Source organism: Electrona antarctica (assembly GCF_951216825.1).
Source record: "Electrona antarctica genome assembly, chromosome: 17".
Classification (NCBI taxonomy): Eukaryota; Metazoa; Chordata; class Actinopteri; order Myctophiformes; family Myctophidae; genus Electrona; species Electrona antarctica.
The window spans coordinates 12,680,881-12,707,598 of record NC_136798.1 but is presented as its reverse complement, the minus strand read 5'-3'; the positions used below and the strand labels follow the sequence as shown (position 1 = coordinate 12,707,598).

General features: G+C 42.2%; 1 protein-coding gene across 1 annotated transcript in view; it reads left to right on the top strand.

Moving 5' to 3' along the window:
• The window catches only part of LOC306941316 (rho GTPase-activating protein 18-like), an 88,168-nt gene that overhangs the window by 24,943 nt on the left and 36,507 nt on the right, over positions 1–26,718 (top strand). The window contains exons 2-5 of the mRNA XM_079526717.1: positions 18,679–18,952; positions 20,949–21,096; positions 24,643–24,725; positions 25,681–25,827. Of these exons, the coding sequence (XP_079382843.1) occupies positions 18,679–18,952; positions 20,949–21,096; positions 24,643–24,725; positions 25,681–25,827 (652 nt within the window). The remainder of the gene's footprint in view (positions 1–18,678; positions 18,953–20,948; positions 21,097–24,642; positions 24,726–25,680; positions 25,828–26,718) is intronic.

Here is a 26,718-nt window from a genome sequence, read left to right as displayed (position 1 = left end):
AATGCCATGATGAGGGAATTAACCACCCCGGAGCGCAAGAGCACATTTGGGGTTTAAGGTAAAGCATTTACAATTTAACTATATTATTTCTCTAATAGTCACTATTGCAGTGAGAAATAATATAGTATTTACTAATTACTATGGCCGCCGTGCCAACTGACCTGCTGAATGCTGCTGCAATTTAATGTTAGATATTAGATTCTGACGGGGAGGGATCTATGATGAATGATGACGATACAACACCCGGGTCGCCGAGCCCAAGCGTGCTGCGCTGTCAGCTCGTCTGTTGTATAATAGGGCTATAATTTATATGTTTTGTTTTGATATCGGCGCCTTGCCAATGTCATGTGTAGCCTAAATAGGCCTATGCCTTTTTATGATGCATTTTGTCAGTTTGTTCATATAACTTGCGTGTGAAGAGGGAAAGTAAAAGCCACTTTTCCGTGTGAAAATGCGCGAAAACGCGCGTGCACGAGGCACATGCACGCGCATTTTTGCGCGCGCGCTATGCGCGCGCATGAGTCCTAATCTGTGCTCCCCCACCTGAAAACAAAGTTAGGCGCCCCTGTGCTAGATGTATGAAAGGGTTTGTTTACATCTTGCCCCAATACATTTCCAATGGAAGTCACATGGTTTGACACAACATTTGTGTTGTACGGCTTTCGGCTGTGTTTCGACTGCCCCCCACCCCCTCATACAACACAAATGTTGTGTCAAACCAATGAAACCATGTGACTCCCATTGGAAATGAATTGCGAGCTTGCATCAGTAAATAAGTCTCATGCATCAGCTATACATCAGTCTGTTGTAAAGGTGTGAGTCAGGCCTAAGCAAACGCAGCTCGTAAATTACTAGAATAAATTACGTAATTTAAAAAAAAGGTTTCTCTTTTTAAGTTCTATTTTATTTTTATTTTTTTCCATTTTTTTGTTTAGTTTTTTGTCTCTTTTTTCAGTTTTCGTGTGTGTGTGTGTGTGTGTGTGTGTGTGTGTGTGTGTGTGTGTGTGTGTGTGTGTGTGTGTGTGTGTGTGTGTGTGTGTGTGTGTGTGTGTGTGTGTGTGTGTGTGTGTGTGTGTGTGTGTGTGTGTGTGTGTGATACAGCTGCACCCTCTGGTGGCGGGCGGGTGGTGTCACAGTGTGACAGACAGACAGACAGACAGTTCTGCCTGGGTTACATAGTAATCGCTCATTGTGTTCGCAATCACTGCATTCGCAACTATCTAACTGTCATTAGACCGACAACCTACCTCCAACCATCACCTAACCCTAAACCCAAGCATGGGAGCAGCGCATGTCCGACCGTTGTTTCCGCATGTCGGTCCGTTGGTGTGTTTAATCCATTTGGACCTGAGGACGATTCTACAAATGTCTTCTAAATCCTGTCAGTTTTCTGAAAAACCCTAGGTTTCTACGTCAGTCATTCTCAAACATTTTCACATCAAGGACGCCCAAAAAGATATGAAATATGCCGCCGACCCCCATCTGAAAATATGTAGTTCCAGGGACCTCCAGAAGCAAAGATTTGAGTTAAAAAACGTTCGCTCTGAAAGAATATACATTCAAAGATTTGCGCCACATTTTCACGATTTTTCAAAAATAGCAGACCTACAAATGTATCTTGGCGGGCCATGACGTCGTCGTAATGGCTGATTTTACACTTGCTGAAAATAGCCGATCTAAACGCAACGCGTTTTGAGCTTTTAGATCTGCTATTGTCAGCATGAAAACAAGTGTAAAATGACTTGTCTTTTACTTTTACTGGATCTCTTGTCCACTTGTCCCTCCCTAACATTTTTGTCTTATTTGTTGACGGAAATGTCAATTTATTTAGTCTTGTAGTTTTAGTCATCATAGCTGCGTTTTCTTTTAGTTTCCGTTTAGTTTTCGTCAATGAAAAAAAGGTAGTCGACGAACGTTTTTCGTCGTACTATTAGTCCAGGGGTTCTCAACACGTGGGTCGCGACCCCTCAGGGGGGGGGGGTCGCCAAATTATTTTGGGGGGGCCATTTTTACATGAAACAGTAGGATAACCAGTGTTACTAATGATGCTAATAAAGCGTGTGTTCCATTCTGGTCAAACAGAGTCAGGGTGCATGTTGGCTCGCCGGAAAGTAAGATCCAAGTACCTCAAATTCAAATAGAAAAGATATGGGGTGTCCCACAACAAGACAATTACCTCTAAGTGTATGTACAATTTTTGTATATTACATTAATGACCACTTTATGGGGTCAGAATAGTCTCAAAAGTCTCACAGTAAATATTACAGATTTGTAACTCACAAGTTCAGATTTGCAACTCACGTGAGTGAACTCACAGGTTCACATTTGTCTTTTGTATCCACAAGTTCAGATTTGTGTTTTGTATCCGTGTTTCGCGTCTGTGTTTTGTATTTGTGTTTCAAACACAGATGCGAAACACGGATACAAAACACAGATGCAAATTACAGATACAAAACGCAAATACAAAACACAGATGTGAAACACGGATACAAAACACAGATGCGAATTACAGATACAAAACACAAATACAAAACACAAATACAAAACACAAATACAAAACACAAATACAAAACACAAATACAAAACACAGATGCGAAACACGGATACAAAACACAGATGCGAAATACAGATACAAAACACAAATCTGAATTTGTGGATACAAAACACAAATCTGAACTTGTGAGTTACAAATCTGTAATATTTTCTGTGAGACTTTTGAGACTATTCTTACTCCATACCACTTGAACCTCAGCTTCCCTTTTCTGGTGGAATTGATGTGTATATAAAAACAATAATAGAAAGAAGAAAAAAAATAACATTAAAAACCTCTTCTCGGTTATTCAATTCCAGCCTTAGAGGGAATGTCAGCCTATGTGTGTATACGTAACTGTATGTGTGTGATAAATAAACTCAACCTATAGGGCCTAGTCTAGTAAAACATGTACAACACCACCATAACAGGCACTTGCACACGCACACGCATACACACACATGCACACGCACACACACGTGTTAAATGTTTAATGGCCTACCACCTGTAAAGGAGCGCGCTCATTAAGGGCAGTTACACAACAGATAATGACCGACTTCACACAGAAAGCACCAGATAATAAACCTCATTTACAACAGAGGCCAATCAGTTAATGACTTAGCGCAGCTGCCCTGCCAACCTAGAGCCTGACCGATTTCTTTCGCTCGTGATGCTAATCCCCGATTTTGGAGAGTAAGACGAGATCAAGAAGACCGTTATATTATTGATCGCGCTGGGGAAATTCAGGTGCCGATAGACACGTAGTACAGCAGTGGAAAACAGACTATTAGGACAATGAGGGGGGAAAAGTGTCGTAGAGCAGTGGTTCCCAAACTTTTTCATGTCAGGGACCCCCAAATTGACACGAATTAGCCCCATTTGAAAAGATATTCCAGTGACCCCCATGAGAGAAGATTTTTACTGGCTGATATGTATTTCATTTAATAGAGTATGCGCATGCTTAAAGTGAATGGCACATCGAGTGGCAAATCGAGTGGCAAAGCAACAGGAAAAGTGAGTTTAACATTGTTTAATGTTGTTTAATGCAATCAGATAGGACTTTTCTGTTTGGATGTATGGGCTGTCAAGGCCAGAAAGTAGTTTTTTGCCACTCATTAGGCATTCCTGCATAACTTCCGGGTTTGATGATGATGTCACGCGCATACCCTCTATTGCTGCTTCGTTCACGAACTGTTCACAGAGAAGATTGTGTGCACATCTCTCTCTTGCCTGTATTTAGGCCAGGTGCTGGATGTCAAGGTATCAAGGAAAAACATCAAAGAGGAAGAAGAAACATACACAGATACACTAGTTTCTAGAGACTTACTTTATTAACACCATGGAGGCCCGGGGCGGAGATCTCCGTCCAGTTCAAGTTCATGGTCAAGTGCCCAAGGCGGAGATTGATAAATAGGACAGAGATTATCATATACACTGTCTCTCACTTTGCTAATTTGTTTTCCCCGTATTTGCATTCCCCAAAATGTCAGCAGTATAAACACTAGTTTGCATGGTCTTCAATCCCAATATGGAAACAACACAACCATAAAGGCAACGGTTCTATTCAAATATTTAGAAAGGTTCCATTCAAATATTTACTCGCTGATTAAAGCCAAATTGCACAAATGATGACTTGATTCATGCCAGCTGTGCTTCATCTCATTCTGGCTAGGCTCTCTGTGTATCCGGCAAGAAAGCAGCTAGAGCAGGCTCTCGACACACACAAGGTGCTGACACACTATCGAAAGAGCTGCGCACGTTCTCGGCTGCGCGCAGCTTAAATTCCGAGTTTTTAGACAGCTGGTGGATGGAAAAGAAGCTCCACCTCCGCGGACTTTTTGGCCAGATTCCCGGAAACGCTCTCCTCCGCGCAAAAAGTCCGCGGAGGTGGAGCTTCTTTTCCATCCACCAGCTGTCTAAAAACTCAGAATTTAAGCTGCGCGCAGCTTAAGAAATGCGCAGCTTAAGACCGTTTTGCGCTAAGGTGTGGAGAGACGGTGATACTGTATGTCTGGGTGTACCCAGAGCCATCTAATAGAAGAGTTACGACATTGAGGGGGCAGAAACCGAGCGCTCGAGGGCTGTTCATGCAGCCTGCACAAGCTGGAGTTTGAAATACATTGTTTTCAACGAGGACGGCGCAAATAAGAGCTATTTTAGGCATGTGTGCAACATGACAACTGTTTTAAAGTATTGTACAGTGACAACTAAAGTCTCTGTAATGTTTATGTTGTACGATTACTACAAAACAATCTAAAATAAAGGGATTTTATCATTAAAGATGGGTTGTTGCCAGGGTCCAATGCATTTCTGCCTACTTCCGGTCCAGGACTTGTCCCTATTTGTTGTCCCCATTCTCAATAGAAGTCTATGTAGAAGAGCCGCCATTGGACTGGCCCCAAGAAGTGAACGCAGTTTGCGTAACTCTGTCTTACTGTATGGCTCTGGCCTGGTGTACCCTGTGTGTGCAGTGTTGCCATGTCTGCTTATTATAAGCAGCATTTGGTTAGCAGTTTTTGGTTAGCAGTTTTTCATATATATGATCATCATAGCGATTTTTCTTCATTGCAATGAATAACCGTGGACAGAGTAGTTCACATGAACGATGCTGTAGTGGCTGGGGCATTTGAGGGGCAATATGTTTTATATGCACGATTACAAATAAAAGAGAATTGAATTGAGAGTGAGTCTCCTCCGCTACTTCCTACTTCCTCATTTGCGTGTGATATTGCGATTATGCTACAGTTACCCGATATCGATAGAAATTCATAATTTTTTAATGTCATATTTAGCCATACGAGCGCAATATCCATAGCGTCCCTCCCAGCAGCAACAACAATCCCATAGCCTGAAGTGACCTGGCTCGGCCAATAGAATGACAGGGGGAGGGGAGGAGGTGGAGCTATTTGAATTCTGTGTACAAAATAAAATAGTGTCTATATCACTATTTAAAATTGCTCATGTGGCCTAGTGAATTATTTTGGCCTCGTGTGTGTGTGTGTGTGTGTGTGTGTGTGTGTGTGTGTGTGTGTGTGTGTGTGTGTGTGTGTGTGTGTGTGTGTGTGTGTGTGTGTGTGTGTGTGTGTGTGTGTGTGTGTGTGTGTGTGTGTGTGTGTGTGTGTGTGTGTGTGTGTGTGTGTGTGTGTGTGTGTGTGTGTGTGTGTGTGTGTGTGTGTGTGTGTCAGTCACACTACCTACCAGCAGCTATCAGCTATTCTTAGTTTCCCCGCCAGTGTTTTCCTCATTAGTTGTCGTTGACAACAGCTTGACAAATTCAGCATGGTGCTGTCTCTTCTATGGTTAGAGGAGATGATGGGTTTACTTAACTTTCTCATGTCTGCCTCTCTGTCTATAAGCTTGATTTGACTATCAGTTGCGTGCCAGAAATAGCTCGAGCTAATGTAGAAAACTAGAGTACAAAACTACCCTTAACCCATTTTGGGGCGGGAACCCCTTTTGGTGTTAGCATTATGTTATGCTTTAGCTATTGAAAAATAGCAGATCTACAAGCTCATAGCGCGCTAACGAGTGGCGCGCTACGAGCTTGTAGGTCTGCTATTTTTGAAAAATCCAAGAACGACTTGACATAGAAAACATAGCTTTTTCAGAAAACTGTCAGGATGTAGAAGACATTTTTTAGAATCTGATCTCAGGTTCCTGTCTCGAAGGATTAGTTGTCTACCTTGTCTTGTCTCACTCTCTGCCAGTTTAGTCTGACTGTTGTTTATCTGACAGACTGACCACATCTCTCGTATCTGTCTCGTCTACCTGACTTTTACCCACATATTTTGCAGAATAACCCAGTGAATCCTCCCGCCTGCCTGGCTGTCTTATCGGCAGTGTATCTAACGTGTTGGGGGGGGGGGGGGGGTCTTGTTTTTACCAGTTGCTTGCTAAAGCGGCTGGTTAGTGTTTCCCTGGGAAACTTGCGACACCGCTAGTATTTCTGCTCTGGTAGACTGACACCGCTAGTGCCTTAGACCTGACTCACACCTTTACAACAGACTGATGTATAGCTGATGCATGAGACTTATTGACTGATGCAAGCTCGCAATTCATTTCCAATGGGAGTCACATGGTTTGACACAACATTTGTGTTGTATGAGGGGGTGGGGGGCAGTCGAAACACAGCCGAAAGCCGCACAACACAAATGTTGTGTCAAACCATGTGACTTCCATTGGAAATGCATTGGGGCAAGATGTAAACAAATAGCTGGGCAGATAACATGCAAATTACAGGTGAATCGTTCACTTGCGGATACAAGCACCAAAATTGGTACACATACTCCTTAGGGATTGCTCTTTTGATAAAACCATTGTGCCAAATAAAATTTCAATATGGCGGCCATTTTTCAAGATGGCCGCCATTGAATATACAGTAATATTGCATTTCGCAATAAATTCCCATAGACTTGTCCTATTTGAATGATCTTGGTGTCAAATCATACATTGTTCACTATGTAGAATCCACATTTGGACCCATGGACTTACTCACTGGCTTCCTTGTACAATATATCAGTCCCGGAATCCTAATATTCTGCTAAATTAGAGGTTTGTGTTATGCCTGACTCGGGTAAAATGGATGGTAGTGTATAACTTAATATTGTTAGAGGTTTTGTGTGTGTGTGTGTGTGTGTGTGTGTGTGTGTGTGTGTGTGTGTGTGTGTGTGTGTGTGTGTGTGTGTGTGTGTGTGTGTGTGTGTGTGTGTGTGTGTGTGTGTGGGGGGGGGGGGGGTCAATGTAGTAGCTCAACAGAGCGGATGTCAACATACAGCCAGGGCACACTGGTGGCACTGTTATGGCAATCTGTGGGGCACATGCTCAGGAAGACATAATAATGAGGCAACACAAGGATTCATAGTTTGGAAGTATTAGGATTTTACTCGAGTAAGGAGTCAGGAACTTACATGACCAATTCAATGCATCGGAAGACCCCAGTCTGACTCTCTGAGTAAACATAAGGCCACAGCCTTTATAGTCTCCACTCCCACAAGAGACATCCCCCAACATAGCCCAAAGGAATTTTGGGACAGTAACAAAGTAACCAACCAGCACCACAGGGGTGTCACAGATAAGATAACATCAGAGTGCAATAAAGGGGTATTATTATATGTTTGCAGTCTAAATTTCTATGACATTACCCCACTTTTAAACATTTAAAAACCCCTAAACACCACTTCTCAGTACATCGCAGATGTAGGCAAAAAACCTGGAACCCAATGGGTTAGACAAACAGGGAAAATTCCTACATGGCCCTCATCATAGAGCGACCGCACACAAGGCCTACGATACACAGTGGTACAATAGTTTCAAACAAAACAAACAAAACAAGGCAAAGCCAAATTAAACATACAGCAAAACGTTGTAGCCCTCAGACCAAAAAACATCTCAGCACCAGAAAATGTCCGTTCAGAACCGTCCACTACACACTCGATAGTGTACTGCAGGTGCCATGTGGTCAACACCGCACAGAGCAATCCAAACCGGAAGTAGCTCTTTCACAGAGCTCAAAGCACCAACGTGCATTACTTCCACAAGCTCCAGACATGTCGTGAGCTTGCAGATCGGCCATTTGACAGAACTGCACACGTCACAGCCTTCCAAAAGACCAGAAATTGTCACCGCACAGGTGATGCAACATCATTCAGAAACGGCTCCCGAGCACATGATCGCAGGATTCAGAGTCCAGAGTGCTAACAGCACTTGATCCCCCATAGGGACATCAGCGTGGACACGTCGCGGACAGCAGACTAACCACTCATTTCTGAAAGAGAAAGAAAACCAATGCGAGTAATATGTCATTAACCACACCTAACCGGAGCCGGGCATTCATTCGAGATGGCCCCTGACCTTATATGAATCACGGGTCCTGCTCCGTGGGCATGCCTGCATTTAAGCCCCCAGCCTGCAAGAGCAGTCACAGCAACCCCTGGTCTATTATGGGTAGGTTAAGTCGGGTCTTGAACTTAACCTGCATTAACCAATCGTACTTATCTTCTGTCCACAACAATCAGCTGGCACATTATTACCTTGTGTTATCTCAACATGGATAGGCATAATAAGCTTCGGCTTGATCATGTAACACAACTGTCTTCTAAACACGGAAATGTAAGTACCAAAATGAACTATTCATTCATAAACCAGTCTATACATACTATCATTCATTCAACCCGACTCCGCATCTAAGTGGACCTTAGTTAGTTGACTTAATTGACAACTTCTCATAATACATATTCCATATCATCCCCAAACGATACTTAGCCATGTCATCAGATCCACTCCATCATTCGTCATGTTATTCCAACACGACTCTTCTCATTATTATGGAGCTGAAAGAAAAAAACTACAACACCATTGAAAAGCCCTACTCTACCTGGATCACATTTCCTTCGCTATGTCATCTCCAGCTCAGATACAGTCACATTACTACTAATTTCAATGTTGATGGTGGACTCAATACTACGTAGTTACAGCAGCAATAACGTGTATTATCGAATTTCATTTACTGCTAGTCCACCACTTCTCAATGCCCTTTCTGACTCAACCAGGCTATGCTCAGCTCCACCGTACAACTCTAACTCTCAGTAAGCATATGTGTGTTTGTGCAACTATCTATTGCGTAGATATCTTATCTCTGAACACATTCTTATATGTCTCTTTAGTATGGCATCATCAAACAATACCGTTGTTCAGAACTAATCGCATAACTGCAACAGAACATGATTTAGAACATCCTCCTATGCTCAATTATTCCACCAGGAAACATCAAGTTGTTGCATAACTTACCCACGTAATACTCACAGATTTTGATACTTTTTCCTGCAAATACAGCAAGATAACATTCGGCGTACATGCACAATTTCAACACATGCACTTTAATCAATTTCGTTAGTAACACCATGCCACAAACATATGAGAGAAATCAATCTCATGTCACATCCATCTGGATCGCCTCCACATGAACCTAAGAAAACTTGGATCAGAATATTCATACAGGAAACATAACAATCTTAGTACACTCTTACATACTTTTGTTTGTTTCAAGGCGTCCCTCGAAAACAAACCCCTTTTATCACACGTATATGAATAATGTTTACAGTGAAACACATACCTTGTCCTATTTCATATACACCATATACTTCTATTTCTCATATGATACTCCACCTTGGGGTGTCCAAAAAATAGATCACAATATGACCTATTTTGTCAATGGGTTCTTCTCTTCCTGCCCAAATCCTTATTCAGCTCATACCTGCTCTTACTACTGTAGCCTACTTATTAATGTATCCTTCTACTGATATGTTCGCACTATTGGTGAGATGCGAAAATACTTTCCGCTGTACTTTGCTTGTACTGTACACTGACAATCCGTTGAATCTCATCTCATCTCATCTGTGACACACATTCAATTTATCAATTCAAATTTACCGGTCTTGAAGACAAGAGTATAGCACAATGTAGCGTCAACCAAACCGTCATGCATCATTACAAATACTACTCAAATCAATTGTTATTTAACAAAACTATGCCTGCAGTATACTGTACTTGCATCCTAAGTAATTCTCTAAACAATGTAGAGATTGACTGATTTTACACCGTTTCAACCTCTAAGATTTTACCTTGATCATGACATTCTTTAAGAATTATTCTATCTTAACTGTCCTTCTTATTTGAGTGAGCGTAATTACTGCACACACATGCTGAAGTGATTCAATGATCTATCTCACTTATCTAGTACTATACTATTGAACTCCACTAATTTATTTAGTATTGTAGTATCTGCCCTGAGCAGCTGATCATAGTATGCCTTTACATTCAGCCATACGGCTAATGAGATCTCCTCTTTGCTCTGCACTAAACTTCTGTGTACAGAAGGACAAGGGTTTTTTTGTTGTGCCATAGCATCACCCTCCCCAGGCTAATCAAAACACAGCTGGCCTACCATCATAGAGATAAGAAACACAGCTGCCCTGGGCTTCTTGGAAGGTTCAACCAGGTCAACCCAAATTCCTTGACAATAGGCTACTCCTAAAGCTTGATCACAATCTGATCATGTAAACAGGTTACATCAGTACAGTATGTCTTAAATTTAACTCATACAGCCAATACATCAATAACAGCCATGTAATCAATAGACCTTTTTGCTAAAACCACTCATAACTTCGGCACCACTAATTGAACTAAATTAACTTGTACTTTCACTATACCTTGGTCTGAATTTTTAGCCGAATGAAGCCCCTAGGCAGCACTTAAACGTCTATCTCCAGAAGGGGGTTTTATTATCTCTGCTATTGACCATATGTCACAGGAACTTAGATAAGTGCCCTGAAACAGCTGGAAATCCCTTTGTTTACTGATAAGATCATTTTACGTCCTGCATGGGACACAAAAAGTCAAACTCTGTTTTTAAGAGTTTGTCAGTTGTCAGTGAGATCACAGTATTTATCACTACTATATTTTAGTAAATACAACCTATTTTTGTTTTATAGCAGCCATAAGTGGAACAAATGCAACTCTGTAGCTACTCACTATCATTCGATCCCAATGTACACCTGTCAGCTTCACCTCACCCCTCCACCATACTGCAGAGAGAAACACAATCAGCCACAAAAATAGCACAGCTTTTTTCGCATTCAGTTGTCACCAACGCGTACTCCTTCATGTCGGGATTCCGATTCAAGAATCTTTGTTTCCTTCAGATTCCGATCGTATCATTGTCCAGTGATCCCCCATCACTGTTTGCAATGTCAGTGCATCAATGTCCAATGCTAGTGACCAATGTCCAATGTTCAGTTCGTTCTCTTCTCAACCCTGACACAGAGTTGCCCCCTCATACTGGAAAAAACAAAACCAGTAGTTTGGACCCGTCCATGTGGTACCCTCTTTCCAACGGAACAGGATGAGGTGTTGTCGACAGCCGTACATTGGCCCGTACATTTATTTTTGCATAATATTGCAATCCACTGTACACTAAAGTTTGCAATTATAGCTGCTATATTCTATTCCATATTTAACTTTTGGGTTCCTGTCCTTCAAATAATGTCATCAAATCAATCACCGTCACAAGCTATCAGCATGTGGGCATACTCATTTTATTTTATGCCTTATTTGGACTTTCAAAATTACAAATCTGTATATACTTTAAGTCATAGGCCTAAAATTACAAATCTGTATATTACACTTTAAGACATACTGTAGATTACAACCCAAACACAAACCGGGTTCTCAGATCCTCGCAAAAGATGTCACCAAATCGAACATCGTCACACTATTCCTATTTGCCAAACAGTGACTGCTTGTTAGCCTGTGTTAGGCCTAAAGAAGGTTCTTAAAGGCTAACATGTTATCCTCGATAAATGCAATCACTTGTATCAGGCAGATATCTTTTTTGTGCACTTGTCATGCACTTTAAGACATACAGTACAGTACATGATCAGGTCTCTGGCTCAGATACCACAAAACTAACTTTTGCCTTCTAGGTGTTGGCCGTGGGCTTAGCCAAGTCAATCTCCTTCAATAAACCACAGGGGTGCAAACTCAACAAATGGTTGCTTGGAGCTGATAATCTGTAGACCTTTACAAATGACAGTTACAAAACGTAACTATCTTGGGAAGTAACCCTTTACATTCTCATTAGGGAACACATACTTACAGATGTTCCCTTATTAAAACCCAAATACCTAATTTACAATTTACTAATGGCTTGGTCAATGTCTATCTATCTCAAGCCGAATGGGCTTTCCTGTCTTTTCTTTCTTAAATCCTGCCACATGCTGTGGTTCACTTTTCTCCTCTCCTGCCTGTAATAAAACTCATTACAACAGGGGGGTAATTATCTCACAAAACAGCTTGACCCACCCCCCGGCTAAACTGATAACCAAGGGTTAAGAATAGTTTAACAAACACAGCTGGTTTTAGCTAGCTTAGGGCTCTTTAATCAACACTATTCCTACCTTCTCACTACTAATCAGACTATATTTTAAACAACATGCTTATAATAACTAGGTTTGCGCGCACGCAGTAGATCTGTCATTTAAAAAAAACTTTCTTTCAGTCTCAAGTAATCTTTATCTCAATCTCACTCCACTAACTGTCACACTGTCCAATTTACTATTGAGCAGACGCTCTTAATTCAGAGCGATTTACAACATGAATATCCAGGGGCATACTTATACATCAAGCTGCGTATATTACAGAAAACAGGCGATAGCCTCCTATACTGTATGGTGCATGGCTTAGCAAGGCTCACTTCTCTAGGAACTAAAGAGCCACTTAATTTTAAACACTTAAACTAACTTTTAATATCAATCAGGGCATGGCCTGCCTGGGGAATTTAGATTAAATTCTTTCTACATTTTAAATTTCACGACAACTCCCCTTGAAGGGAACCGTACAGCCCTCAGGGGCTAGCTACCATGCCATGTTAAGGATAAATAAGTCTATATTAGACAGTCACTTGATCAAAATGAAGTGATAACTAGTAAACCAGTCATCGATGCTACTCTTTCATCAAGGCTACTATTAGCCCCACACTCAGAATAACTGAGTGAGGTAATAGACTAAAACTATTTTGACTACCATTTTCACCGTGACTACTCTAGCCCACATTTCGACACAGAAACTGTACATAATGCACCTAAATATCTTCTCCAGGCCCTAAAAATGTTCTTCACAAGTTTGAGCATTTTCACTCATACACATGTGTACACTCACGCTTTCAAACAGTATACATTGAGTCATATGTACTCCATACACATACTGTATTCACTTCCTTATTTTTATCCCTATTTGGAACTATTTCCATTTTCTCGTCTCGAGAATCATATGACATCATATGATTTAAAACGTATTACTTTACCTTAATATATCTCTATATCAATTCTCATATCTTCATTTTCATTCTAGGCTGTTAACTATTTAACATCCCTTTTTCACAATTTCCTCTCACACTTCTTTTCTGTCTCACACTGTCTGCCTCTCTCTCACACACTCACATACAGGCAGAACACTCCATTCTACACTCAATCAGTTTTCGTGACAGACCATTCACATTCATTTTCAAATGATATATCCATACATAGCGCTTCACAATTGTTTTATGCTTCTGTTAGCAAAGGTACCCTAGTATAAGGCGAGGATCAACCCCCCTTCTCAGTAGCTACGAAGTTTAGGCAAGACAACTTGTCTCCCTTTTTTTTTGCCATACATTTAACACTCACAGACATACACTTAGGACTTAGGACAATACACACACACACACACACTCTGGCTAGCCAATTTTTTGTTGCTTCATAAAACAACAAGGATACCCTAAGGCAGGATCTCTCCCCCTCTTTAGACAGCAGGCAACGTAATGAGTGATTTATTGAATAGACTATTCTTTTTCATTCAACCAACCAAACACTGTTCCTCCGTCTCTCATGGCATGCACATGAAAGGCAAAACTTCCGTTTCCCTCTTTTAAATAGGCCATCAAAAAATGCCTATCGTGATCACAACCAAATTTCATCACTAATACCTTAAAACCCCGAATAAAAGCAATACCTCATTTTCTGAACATCCAAACAGACACCTCACTTGCGCGCGTCGTCGGCCCAGCCCGAAAGAATGAACTTACTCACCAAGCCGACGACCGCCAAGTCCAGCATACCGCACACCATCTCGGTGGGACCTCCAAAATGTTATGGCAATCTGTGGGGCACATGCTCAGGAAGACATAATAATGAGGCAACACAAGGATTCATAGTTTGGAAGTATTAGGATTTTACTCGAGTAAGGAGTCAGGAACTTACATGACCAATTCAATGCATCGGAAGACCCCAGTCTGACTCTCTGAGTAAACATAAGGCCACAGCCTTTATAGTCTCCACTCCCACAAGAGACATCCCCCAACATAGCCCAAAGGAATTTTGGGACAGTAACAAAGTAACCAACCAGCACCACAGGGGTGTCACAGATAAGATAACATCAGAGTGCAATAAAGGGGTATTATTATATGTTTGCAGTCTAAATTTCTATGACAGCACCGCTCCTGTGAAACTCAGCATGGGGTTCAGTATCAGCTGAGTAATTTGTTTGGTGTAGCTAAATAATGACTTCAGTGTCCCAAATGTTGTCTAATAAGCCCTGCATCTTTTAGCTGTGTAGTAGTGTACCATGTATGATGTTCAGTTAGACAACCGTGCCTGAATTGACAGGGTACCAGCACGGGAGAGCCGAGCCAATGGTAAGGGGGCTATACATGACTTATTCATGGTCTTACCAACATGGTGTACAGATCGCACAGGACTTAAATGATACTGGATGAACGATCAGGCTAGGTGTAGATCAGATATTTTATTGTCAAACCTAGTCGTATCCCATACCTTATTGTGCATGATGGCGGTAAAAGGATAATCCCTCTGCCTTGATTCACTGAATACAGATAATGGTCATATATTGTGATACCTTGATTACCATTCACCAAGATTGCAAATATAGATCCAGGACCGTCTAAATTCAAGACTGACTGGAGCAAGTGTTGTCTTTGCAAATAGAAGAATAGTAAAGAGCTCTCATCACCACATGCAAGACAATCACAACATGATGGCTACACTATGATTGCAACTAATATTCCCCTCTTTCACACAATGAATGAGATGCATATTAATACAATGTATCCAGACAGACTTGATGATGGTGGTGGCATTGAAGAAAATCTGAGGAGGAACAAGGCGCAATATCACAAAAGTTGTTGCATTACGAAACTGGAGAGTGAGAATCACAAAACTAAAAGCAGAGCGCACTCAGCCAGTGGAATGCAGCTGGGTGTTGATGCATCTGCTGTCAACTCCACAAGACTGAAGGAAAAACTGCTGTCAGAAATACCTGAGTTGGAGGCTCACAAGCAGGTAAGCCTAGGGATGTTCTTTTGGCTTTCCTTGGCTTGTCAGAAGCCTCTGACTCTTATAGTGAAGCTATTGTCCTTAGCAAAGCAGCTAACATCTTGTGAAGACATATATGCTGGACCACAAGTCCCTCCAAATCAGGTATTTCTTACAGCAGTTTTTCATTCAGTCTTGTGGAGTTGACAGCAGGTGCATCAACACCCAGCTGTTCCAGGCACTGGGCGTACAGGTGAACTATGTCTGCAAGTCGGAGGACTGAAGGACCCTCACCAGATCTGATGGTCTCCACTAGATATGTGACTAGCTCTGAGAATTCCTGTAGGTGGGCAACTGGGCATCCTCTTCGGTTGAATGTTCCTCTTCCAGTCTCTTTGTGGTTGTGAGGTACGACCTCTCTCTATTGTACAGGTCTGCCAAGCATGCAGCATGGTATTGGTACAATCCTTTCTATATTAATATGTTAGATTCATGTTAATGTTTCAGACATTTAACCATTTAAACCCTCAAAACTTGACATTCAGCTCTGTAGTCTTGGGTCTTCTCTTTTTTTCCCTTGACACCTTGACACCAAACCTCTTTGCCGAAAATAGGCAACATGCTCACAACATGTCGCAGCGCGAAGCGTTGAGAGCTTGTAGATTGGCTATATTTTTGGCGAATGTTCTCCCCCAGAATAGGGATGCTATAGGGTTCAAGAGGTTAATGGTATTAAAAACATTGTTTATATATATATTATCATAAAAATCTTAGTGTGTTGCCAATTACGGCCCCAGACACATTGAGAACCACTTTCCGTCCTAAGCCACACAAACACATACACTTTAATTAACTTTGATGCTTCCTCGAACATCATTCATTCTTCCTGGCAAGAGACTGAAAATATGTTTCCTCATACCACAAATACACCAAGTGAAGATTCCAATGACTTCACCATTGTGAAACCTCCACCATTGTTACATTCCATTATAGTTTTGCGTTTCTTCCGTATACCAACAACTCAATGTGGCTTATAATGATGGCACAAGGATGTCACGATGCAGCAGTACAAGCCAATAAAAATAAATAAATCAGTATCGGTGTACCCACCTGCTGTGTGTGTGTGTGTGTGTGTGTGTGTGTGTGTGTGTGTGTGTGTGCGTGTACGCGTGTGCATGCGTGTGCGCGTGCGTGCGTTGCATGTCTTTCCGACCCAGCAAGACGAGCAGGGTTTCAACAACATCACTTCATCATCCTACAATGAGAGCATGGATATTTAAATTACCTAAAACAATGAATGAGACTTATCTCTGCCAGTCTCTTTTCCAACAAAGATAAAGATAAAGATAAAGAAAACTTTATTGTCCATTAAATTGACATAAAACATAAAATGCATCAACACCCAGCTGTTCCAGGCACTGGGCGTACAGGTGAACTATATGTCTGCAAGTCGGAGGACTGAAGGACCCTCACCAGATCTGATGGTCTCCACTATAGATATGTGACTAGCTCTGAGAAATCCTGTAGGTGGGCAACTGGGCATCCTCTTCGGTTGAATGTTCCTCTTCCAGTCTCTTTGTGGTTGTGAGGTACGACCTCTCTCTATTGTACAGGTCTGCCAAGCATGCAGCATGCAGGTATTGGAGCAATAACATCTCCACCACTGAGTCTTGCAAGAAGTTTTCTGTCATTTAAAGTTTGGGCACATTCATTAACTCTCTTATTGAGATTCATCGTCATAGCTTTCTTGTGAGTTCAGAGTATGCGTCACATCTGAAACATCTTTGGCTTTTAATGCTGGTTCTACTCCACTTGGTCTGGCATTCCACTGGGTGATCACTCTCTGCTTTTCGTTTTGTGGTTCTCACTCTCTCCAGTTTCGTGTTGTTGAACATAATGCGACAACCTTCGTGATATTGCGCCTTGTTCCTCCTCAGAGTTTATTCAATGTCACCACCAGGGGAATTAGTTGTTGTTGTGATTGTCTTGCATGTGGTGATGAGAGCTCATACTATTCTTCTCTTTGCAAAGACAACACTTGCTCCAGTCAGTCTTGAATTTAGGCGGTCCTGGGTCCATATTAGACATCTTGGTGAATGGTAATCAAGGTATCACAGTATGATCATTATCTGTATTCAGTGAAGAGGGATTATCCTTTTACCGCCATCATGCACAATAAGGTATGGGATACGACTAGGTTCGACAATAAAATCTACACCTAGCCCATCCAGTATAATTTAAGTCCTGTGCGATCTGTACACCATGTTGGTAAGACCATGAATAAGTCATGTATAGCCCCCTTACCATTGGCTCGGCTCTCCCGTGCTGGTACCCTGTCAATTCAGGCACGGTTGTCTAACTGAACATCATACATGGTACACTACATGTAATCTAGCTAAAAGATGCAGGCCTTATTAGACAACATTTGGGACACTGAAGTCATTATTTAGCACACACACACACACACACTAAACCTCCAACAATATTAAGTTATACACTACCATCCATTTTACCTGAGTCATACATAACACAAACCTCTAATTTAGCAGAATATTAGGATTCCGGGACTGATATATTGTACAAGGAAGCCAGTGAGTAAGTCCATGGGTCCAAATTTGGATTCTACATAGTGAACAATGTATGATTTGACACCAAGACCATTCAAATAGCACAATGGCGGCCATCTTGAAAAATGGCCGCCATATTGAAATTCTATTTGGCACAATGGTTTTATCAAAAGAGCAATCCCTAAGGAGTATGTGTACCAATTTTGGTGCTTGTATCCGCAAGTGAACGATTATTTCCGCTATCTGCCCCGCTAAAACCCTTTCATACATCTAGCATGCATCAATGTTGTATGCTAGATGCGAAGGTGTGAGTCGCCCCTTAGACTGACACCGCTAGTGCCTTTTTGTTGAGTGTTGCCAAGTCTGCATATTTCCAGCCTAACGTGGATTCATTCACAGTTGCTTGCCTGGTTTGGTTTTTGGAGGCTGCTTAGCTTATTTCTGTCACGACAGTTGCCACCACTGGCAACAACCCATAACATCCCATCGTCTGCACGGCATGGCTAGTCGAGCAGTTCTGATTGGCTGCCTCGTCTCCAGCCATGTTGCCTCAGAATTCTTTAGGGTCACTAATTTGAGCATAACAGCGGAGCGCAGCTAAAAAGTGGCATAACGTCAGCAGCAGACCCACAGATAATAATAATAATGCAGCTGGAAATTAATTGATTTAATCAATTTGGGCATGTTTCATTTCCACTGTCTTTTTTTTTTCCTGCAGCCGCAAGACGGGCCATTACAGCGTGCAGCAGACGCAGAACCCACCACTGCACGTGGTCGGGGAGACGACGAGACCTCCCGGACCCCCCGCCGCCAGCGCCTCGCCCTCGCTCCCCCGCCCGGTCGCCGCCGCCACACCGTGCTCCAGGCCCTCCCTGCCCGGGGGCTCCAGTCCCAAGCCAGGCCCCTGCAGGCCAGGGTCCAGCCCCAGGCTCAACGCCCACTGCAGCCCCAGGCCTGGCTCACGGCCTGCGTACCACCGATGCAACTCCCAGGTTAGGGGGATCATCATCATCCCAATGATTATAGTCCTAGTTTGTGCTTTTGTTGTAAAGATGGGGTATGTCGCACAGTGGAAATGGCTGATCTACAAGGTCACGTTTTGTAAATGGGGTATTTGAGCTATTTTCTTTGGAAAATGTTAGTGAGAAACATGAGTGCCATGCTATGAACTTGCAGGTCTGTTATTTTTGAAAAATCGTAAGAATCGGGTCTAAATGGATTAATAAGAGGGCAAAACGCACTTGTGTTCATTGGTAAAACGGTGCATTTTCGGGATTCGGGATTCGGAGCCGGGACACGGGGGGAGAACATGCAAACTCCACACAGAAAGGCCCTTTCGTGGCCATCTCCATCCAGGGTATGGGCACTGATGACGCACCCAGGTGCCTTCTAGCTGTGATCTATCTATGCATGTACTGTATACTTCAAGCATATTTATACATGTCTGTACGTGTGTCCGCGTGTGCTCATGCAAGGCACCAAGCTTGCCCGCCGGGAACAGTTAGGGGTTCAGTGCCTTGCTCAAGGACCTCGAGGGGGAGCCCGGGGGGATCAAAACCTGATACCTCCCGATCAGGGGGCAGCGCCATGCTGGCTTGTGGTGGGCATGTTTGTCAAAATTCTATTTTCAATTCAATATTTCTATATCAGTCTTAGACCAAACAAAAGAAGAAAGGCTTTGATATAAGTTATGATGCTTTTGAACACTTTACTAACCTGAGTTATGGGAGGTCCCTGCAAATACAATTAACGTTTGAGAAGGGCGACTGTGGCTCAAGAGGTAGAGCAGGTCGTCCAATGATCCATGGGTCGGCGGTTCGAATCCCGGCTCCTCCTGGCTACATGTCGAAGTGTCCTTGGGCAAGACACTGAACCCGAAATTGCTCCCGATGTGCAATCGGTGTATGAATGTGTGTGTGAATGGGTGAATGTAATGCACAATCTATGTAAAGCGCCTTGGATAAAGGCGCTATATAAATGCACCATTTACCATTTATTTACCATTTAGAAGCTCTGTACCAGTGGACTCCTAATGTGCCATACAGAGTGTCATAGTAAATCAGTGTCCTACATATTCTGAAGAAAAGCTATAAACTTCCACTGACACATATTATGTATATTTTTTGATTGATTATAATGATATTATATATATATTTTTATCCCACAATTTTGTAACCCATTTTTCACCCGGTGCCAATTTCCTAAGCTTTAATCCTGGGCGCAACTCTCCCTCTGCCAACCTGGGGAGAATTGGGTTCATGCATCCTTCAATGCATGAGGAGTGAGCAGGCCATTTCTTATCACCTGACAGGGGGTCCCCGGTAGGACGTAGCGCGTGGAAGGAACACGTTATTCCCACTAGTTCCTTTCCCCTCCATCAGGCGCCCCGGCTGGCCAGGGGGGGAGGCAGTTTAGAGACCAGCATTGCTGCATGGTTTTTTTTGTGAGTGTACCTACCTACCCTAGGGCAGGGGTTCTCAACGTTTTTGGCCCGGGGACCCCCGGAAATGCTTTGGCAATGTCTCGGGACCCCCGCCCCCTCCCGACCCCCAATATAAATTGACTGCTACAATAACCTTAATAATAGAGACAATACACCATAAATAAATACTGAAACCGGATATAATCATTAGGGAAGGTGTATGCATGTACTATGTGTACTATATGAAAACTCTTAATTTCCATTTTCCAGCCATTCAGTTGCAAAAAATAAAAAAAAATAAAAAAATGGGGATCCCCCAAAATAATTTGGCGACCCTCTGAAGGGTCGCGACACACGGGTTGAGAACTCTTGCCCTAGGGGACACGGGGGGAGAACATGCAAACTCCACACAGAAAGGCCCTTTCGTGGCCATCTCCATCCAGGGTATGGGCACTGATGACGCACCCAGGTGCCTTCTAGCTGTGATCTATCTATGCATGTACTGTATACTTCAAGCATATTTATAAATGTCTGTACGTGTGTCCGCGTGTGCTCGTGTCGTCCAGGACTCCCTGGACGAGCTAGCGATGGACGACTACTGGAAGGAGGTGGAGAACATCAATTGCTCGGCAGGAGGAGAGGGAGGAGCCGACAGGGGCGAGGGAGGCGGAGAGGGGGAGGCTCCGGACGAGGAGCAACAGAAGGCTGCTGAAGGTCAGTGGTGGAAAGTAACTAAGTACTTTTACTTAAGTACTGTACTTAAGTACGATTTTGAGGTATTCGTACTTTACTTGAGTATTTCCAATTTCCAATACTTGCATTTACTTCTACTCCACTACATCTCAGAGCCAAACATTTGTACTTTTACTCCACTACAATTATTTGAAAACTTTAGTTACTAGTTACTTTGGCGATTTTAATTTTGATTAGAAAACATACATTAACCACTTCAACCCTATACATTTCGGCCATTTGAAAATAGCCGATCTACAAGCTCACAATGCGTCGCAAGTCGCAACGCATTGTGAGCTTGTAGATCTGCTATTTTCAATAGATTTTGTACACATTTTGAACTTGTGAATATGAGTACTTTTACTTTTAGTACTTTCACTTCTAGTGATTTTTGAGTGGTGCAACCACTCCTATAGACAGCTATTGCCTCACTCACACGGTCGCTGCAGATTGCTCTATGCTTGCTGTATAAAAGGGTGTGACACAGCTTGCCCCAATGCATTTCCAATGGGAGTCACATGGTCTGACACAACACTTGTGTTGTATGAGGGCCGGGGGAGTGTTGTATGAGGGGGAGGGGTTTAGTCAAAACACAGCCGAAAGCCATACAACAGCTTGTAGTCCAAAATGTAGTCCTCAAACCATGTGACTTCCATTGGAAATGCATTGGGGCGGCCATGACACTCACATCATTCATACAGCAAGCATGCAGAAATGCATTAATGGTCTGAGTGAGGCCTATGTGTGTGGCTGTGTCCGAGCACGGAAATAGCATATTGTCACATAAGTGTGCAGCCTAACACACAGACACGGAGGCCAGGGAGGAGAGCCAGTACAGTACAGTACAGTACAGTACAGTACAGTACAGTACAGTACAGTACAGTACAGTACAGTACAGTACAGTACAGTACAGTACAGTACAGTACAGTACAGTACCACTCAACTTCAGACGGGTCTGATTTTTAAACCACACTTTGCAATTTTTCAAAATTGCGACTTTTATTTTTGGAGGTCCTTGACAGGAAATAGTTTGAGAACCACTGATATAGAAACATGGGATATAGAAACATGGTTTGACAAAAACAAACTGTCATTAAATTTGAGTAAAACAAAGATCATGTTTTTTGGAAATCGTAAAATAGAAACGCAAGCAACTGTGACGATAGATAATGTAAATATAGAAAGAGTATATCAAATAAAATTTCTTGGAGTGATACTAGACCACAAAATCAGCTGGAAACCCCATATTTCATATGTACGAGCTAAGATGGCAAGAAGTGTCTCTATACTGGGGAAATCAAAACAAATTCTAAATCAAGGGGCATTGTACATTCTGTATTGTTCACTGGTTTTACCATATCTTAATTATTGTGTGGAGATCTGGGGTAATACCTATAAAAGTAATTTAAAACCATTGGTCATATTACAAAAGAGAGCAATAAGGATTGTGAAAGATGTCACATATCAGGAACACACAAACTCTCTTTTTTTACAGTTAAATGCATTGAAATTCATAGATATGGTCAAGTTCAAAACAGCACAAGTCATGTTTAAAGCAAGAAATAGATTACTACCAGTGAACATACAGAACATGTTTTTTGACAGAGAGGGGGGTTATAATTTAAGAGGTGAGCTAAATCTGAGGAAACTTCTTGTCAACACTACCATGAAAAGTCAATGTTTAACAATCTGTGGGGTCAACTTGTGGAATGGTCTGGCTTTGGAACTCAAACAAAGCACCAATATTGTACAGTTTAAGAGGAGGTATAAAAATGACATACTTAACTATTACAGAGTGGAGGATGAGGCACATTGATTGTCTCTGTTGGTGTATATATAGTATATGTATAATGAGTATATGGATGCAGTAACACTTGGATTATATGATTATTGTAATTACTTAATGAGATGGTGAATATTTAAGTAGGGGGTAGGAGTAAATAAGTATTTACTTCTTCCTACTCCTTTTTGAACTTCAGGTGGAAGATCAATGATCACATTGTTGTCATAATTTTCTTATTTCATTCAAAAAAGAAATATACATGCATTGTGGTTCTTTTTTTATTATTATTTTATTTTACTGTTTTACCTGAAGATTCAAAATAAAGATAATCAAATCAAATCAAATCAAAATCAAACAGACAGACAGTAGATCGATGTGCAGGATGAGCAGAAATAAAAGATACAGTCTTGCTGGGGGAAAAAAGGCAGACTCTATATAACAAAACAGAATGTGGCACAAGGTCAAATTGCGTGTTCATTTTCTGCTTCATTGCAAATCCCAAAGGTACAGAATGTCCACCAAGTTGAAACGGCCACACTTTAAAAGCCTCTTGTGTATAAAGAATGAGTGATGCAGACAGACAGACAGACAGACAGACAGACAGGAAGGTCTATTCTAAGCTCTGTTGTAAATGTTAGTCGCAGCCGTTCATAGTATGTATATACATCGTAAATACACTGCTCCATTTGTGTAACAAATGGAACCACATTTGTACACACTAGTTAAACTAACACTGAGGATTCTTGCGGTGTTGCGGCGTGTCAACGTTCACGTGCACTATAGCTATTGTTCTGTGGAACAAACACACGCATCCTGTGCGTCCAAATGTTTCTCTCCTCCCTCCGTTTCCTTTTCCTGCACCTGGAGCGATGTTAACTGTGTGTCTCACGAGGAGAGGATGAAGACGGTAAAAATGGTAAAACAACTTTTTGGTTGTTAGGACCTTGTTTGAGAGGATAAGTTAGAGGCGAAAGGGCCTTTCTTTGTGGAGTTTGCATGTTCTCCGGGTGTCTCTATAGGGTAGCTACCTCAGGAAAAACGTGCAGTAGTCCTGGTTTCTAAACTGCCTCCCCCTGGCCAGCCGGGGCGCCTGATGGAGGGGAAAAAGGAACTGGTTGAAATAACGTGTTCCCTCCACGCGCTACCTCCAACCAGGTAAACTCCCCTCTTGTCAGGTGAAAAGATGCGGTTGGACTCCTCATGCATTGAAGGAAGCATGAGGTCAGTCCGTTGCTCTCCCCAGGTTGGCAGAGGGAGTGTAGAGCCCAGGATTACATTAGATAATTGACACTGGGTGAAAAAATGGGTTGCAAAATCATAAAAAAGAAAAGGGGATAGTTAGAGTGAGCACAAAGGGAAAGTCTTAAATGGAACAATTAAAAATAATACATGTACAGATGATCTATGTGAAAGCAGATATACATGATATTTAGAACGTTGGCGTCATTTGTGGGTGTTTACACAGTGCGCACGCATGCACACACACACGCACGCACGCACGCACCAAGGGCAAAGAAGGAAACCATGTGAGGTGCTGTTGAATGTAAATTAACCCATTTTGGGCGGGAACCCCTTTTGGTGTTCTAAACATTATGTTATAATTTAGCTATTGAAAAATAGCAGATCTACAAGCTCATAGCGAGCTTGTAGGTCTGCTATTTTTGAAAAATCGTGAGGATTTAGAAGAAGTTTTTTTTAATTTTGAGGTTAAATTAAGACAACCTTCTCTCTGATGCTTTCTTCAGATGGCGAGCAGGAGGAGGCGTGGCTAACAGAGGCGGGTCTAGCCAGGCTGTTTGACGATTCGCTGGGAGTCGACCAGGATCAGGCAAGACGCGCATTGAACACTCTTCGGGATTGATTATTAATCAATAATCGGATTCATTTGATTAGTTTGATTAAACCATTAAGACCTGCAACGCATCTGTCACATTAGCTTGTAACCATTTTAACCATTATTTTAAACTTTAGCTGTTGAGAAATAGCAGATCTACAAGCTCATATCGCGGCACCGAGTGCCGCGCTTATGAGCTTGTAGATCTGCTTTTTTTTAATCGTGAAAACTTGTGCAAATCTTTGAATATATATATATATATATATATATATATTCTTCCCCAGCAATTGTCTTAACTCATATCTTTGCTTCTGGGGGAGGTCCCTGGAACAACATATTTTCAGATGGGGGTCGGCGGCCAATTACAGATAATTTCTGGGGGTCCTTGACATGAAATACTTTGAGAACCACTGACATAGAAACATATGTTTTTTCAGAAAACTGTCATGATTTAGAAGACATTTTAAGGTCTAAATGGGTTTAAGGAGAATTCCATACTAGAAGGCTTTCTTACCTTTATTTGTAGTTGTTACGTGATTCCCCACCAAAGAGGTCCAGGTGTTATTTTGTGCAAAAGCGCATTATTGGCTATTTCCCCTACCATAAGCCCTCAATGAATTGAATTGCATTGAATTGAATGGGGCTTATGGGGGTGTTGTGCTATAATTCGCTTATTTCCATCGCCCATAATGTAAATGGTATCCCAAGCGGCACACTTTACTACTTATTTCGATGGAAATATTAGCAAATATTAGCACAAAAACCCAACCCCCATTGAGGGCTTATATTAGGGGAAATAGCCAATAATGCACTTTTGCACAAAATAACACATGGACCTCTTTGTTGGGGACGTAACGACTACAAATAAAGGTGAGAAAGCCTTCTAGCATGGAATTCTCCTTTAACTGGTATTGCTGTCTGCTGTGCTTGACCTTTGGACCTTTTTTAGGAAGAGGACAGTGCCGTGTTCCTGTCCACTCTGACCCGAGCGCAGGCGGCCGCCGTCGAGCGCCGCGTCACATCCCTGCAGCAGACACTGAGACGGCGGAACCGACAGCACGTGCCCGATGTCAGGGACATCTTCAGAGCCGAGAAGGTACGCACGGCACGCACGCACGCACGCACGCACGCACGCACGCACGCACGCACGCACACACGCACGCACGCACGCACGCACGCACGCATAGCGCGGCACCGAGTGCCGCGCTACAAGCTTGTAAAGGTCTGCTATTTTTTTTTAATCGTGAAAGTGTGGCCCAAATGTTTGAATATATTCTTTCAGAGCGTTCGCTTTTAGCTCAAATCTTTGCTTCTGGGGGGGGGGGGGGGGGGGGGTCACTGGAACAACATACAGTATTTTCAGATGGGGGTCGGCGGCCAATTACATATAATTCTAGGGGTCCTTGACATTAAATAGTTTGAGAACCACTGATATAGAAATGTAGGGTTTTTCAGAAAACTGTCACTATTTAGAAGGCATTATGTAGAATGGGTTGAGTACTAGGCACTCCACCTCAACAGTCCATCTCCCAGGGGTCTAGACTCCCACGTTCTCGGCTGACATTGACAAAAACAATGACCTACAATTATTGTTATTTTTTTACTCTCTGAGCTAAACGAACACTGTGGATTTGTACTGTATGCAATCAGCAGAGTTTCTCACTATGAAAAAGAGGAGATGGCACAGCTGTGTAATAAAGGGAAGGCACTCATCTGGGTTAACCCATTTTGAGCGGGAACCCCTTTTTGTGGTTACATACATTATGTTATATTTTAGCTATTGAAAAATAGCAGATCTACAAGCTCACTTGTAGGTCTGCTATTTTTGAAAAATCGTTAAAATGTGCCTCAAATCTTTCAGAAAATTGTCATGATTTAGAAAAAAAAAAATTTTTATTTCGACGTCAGGCCTGAATGTACACTGTACATGTGTGTGTGTGTGTGTGTGTGTGTGTGTGTGTGTGTGTGTGTGTGTGTGTGTGTGTGT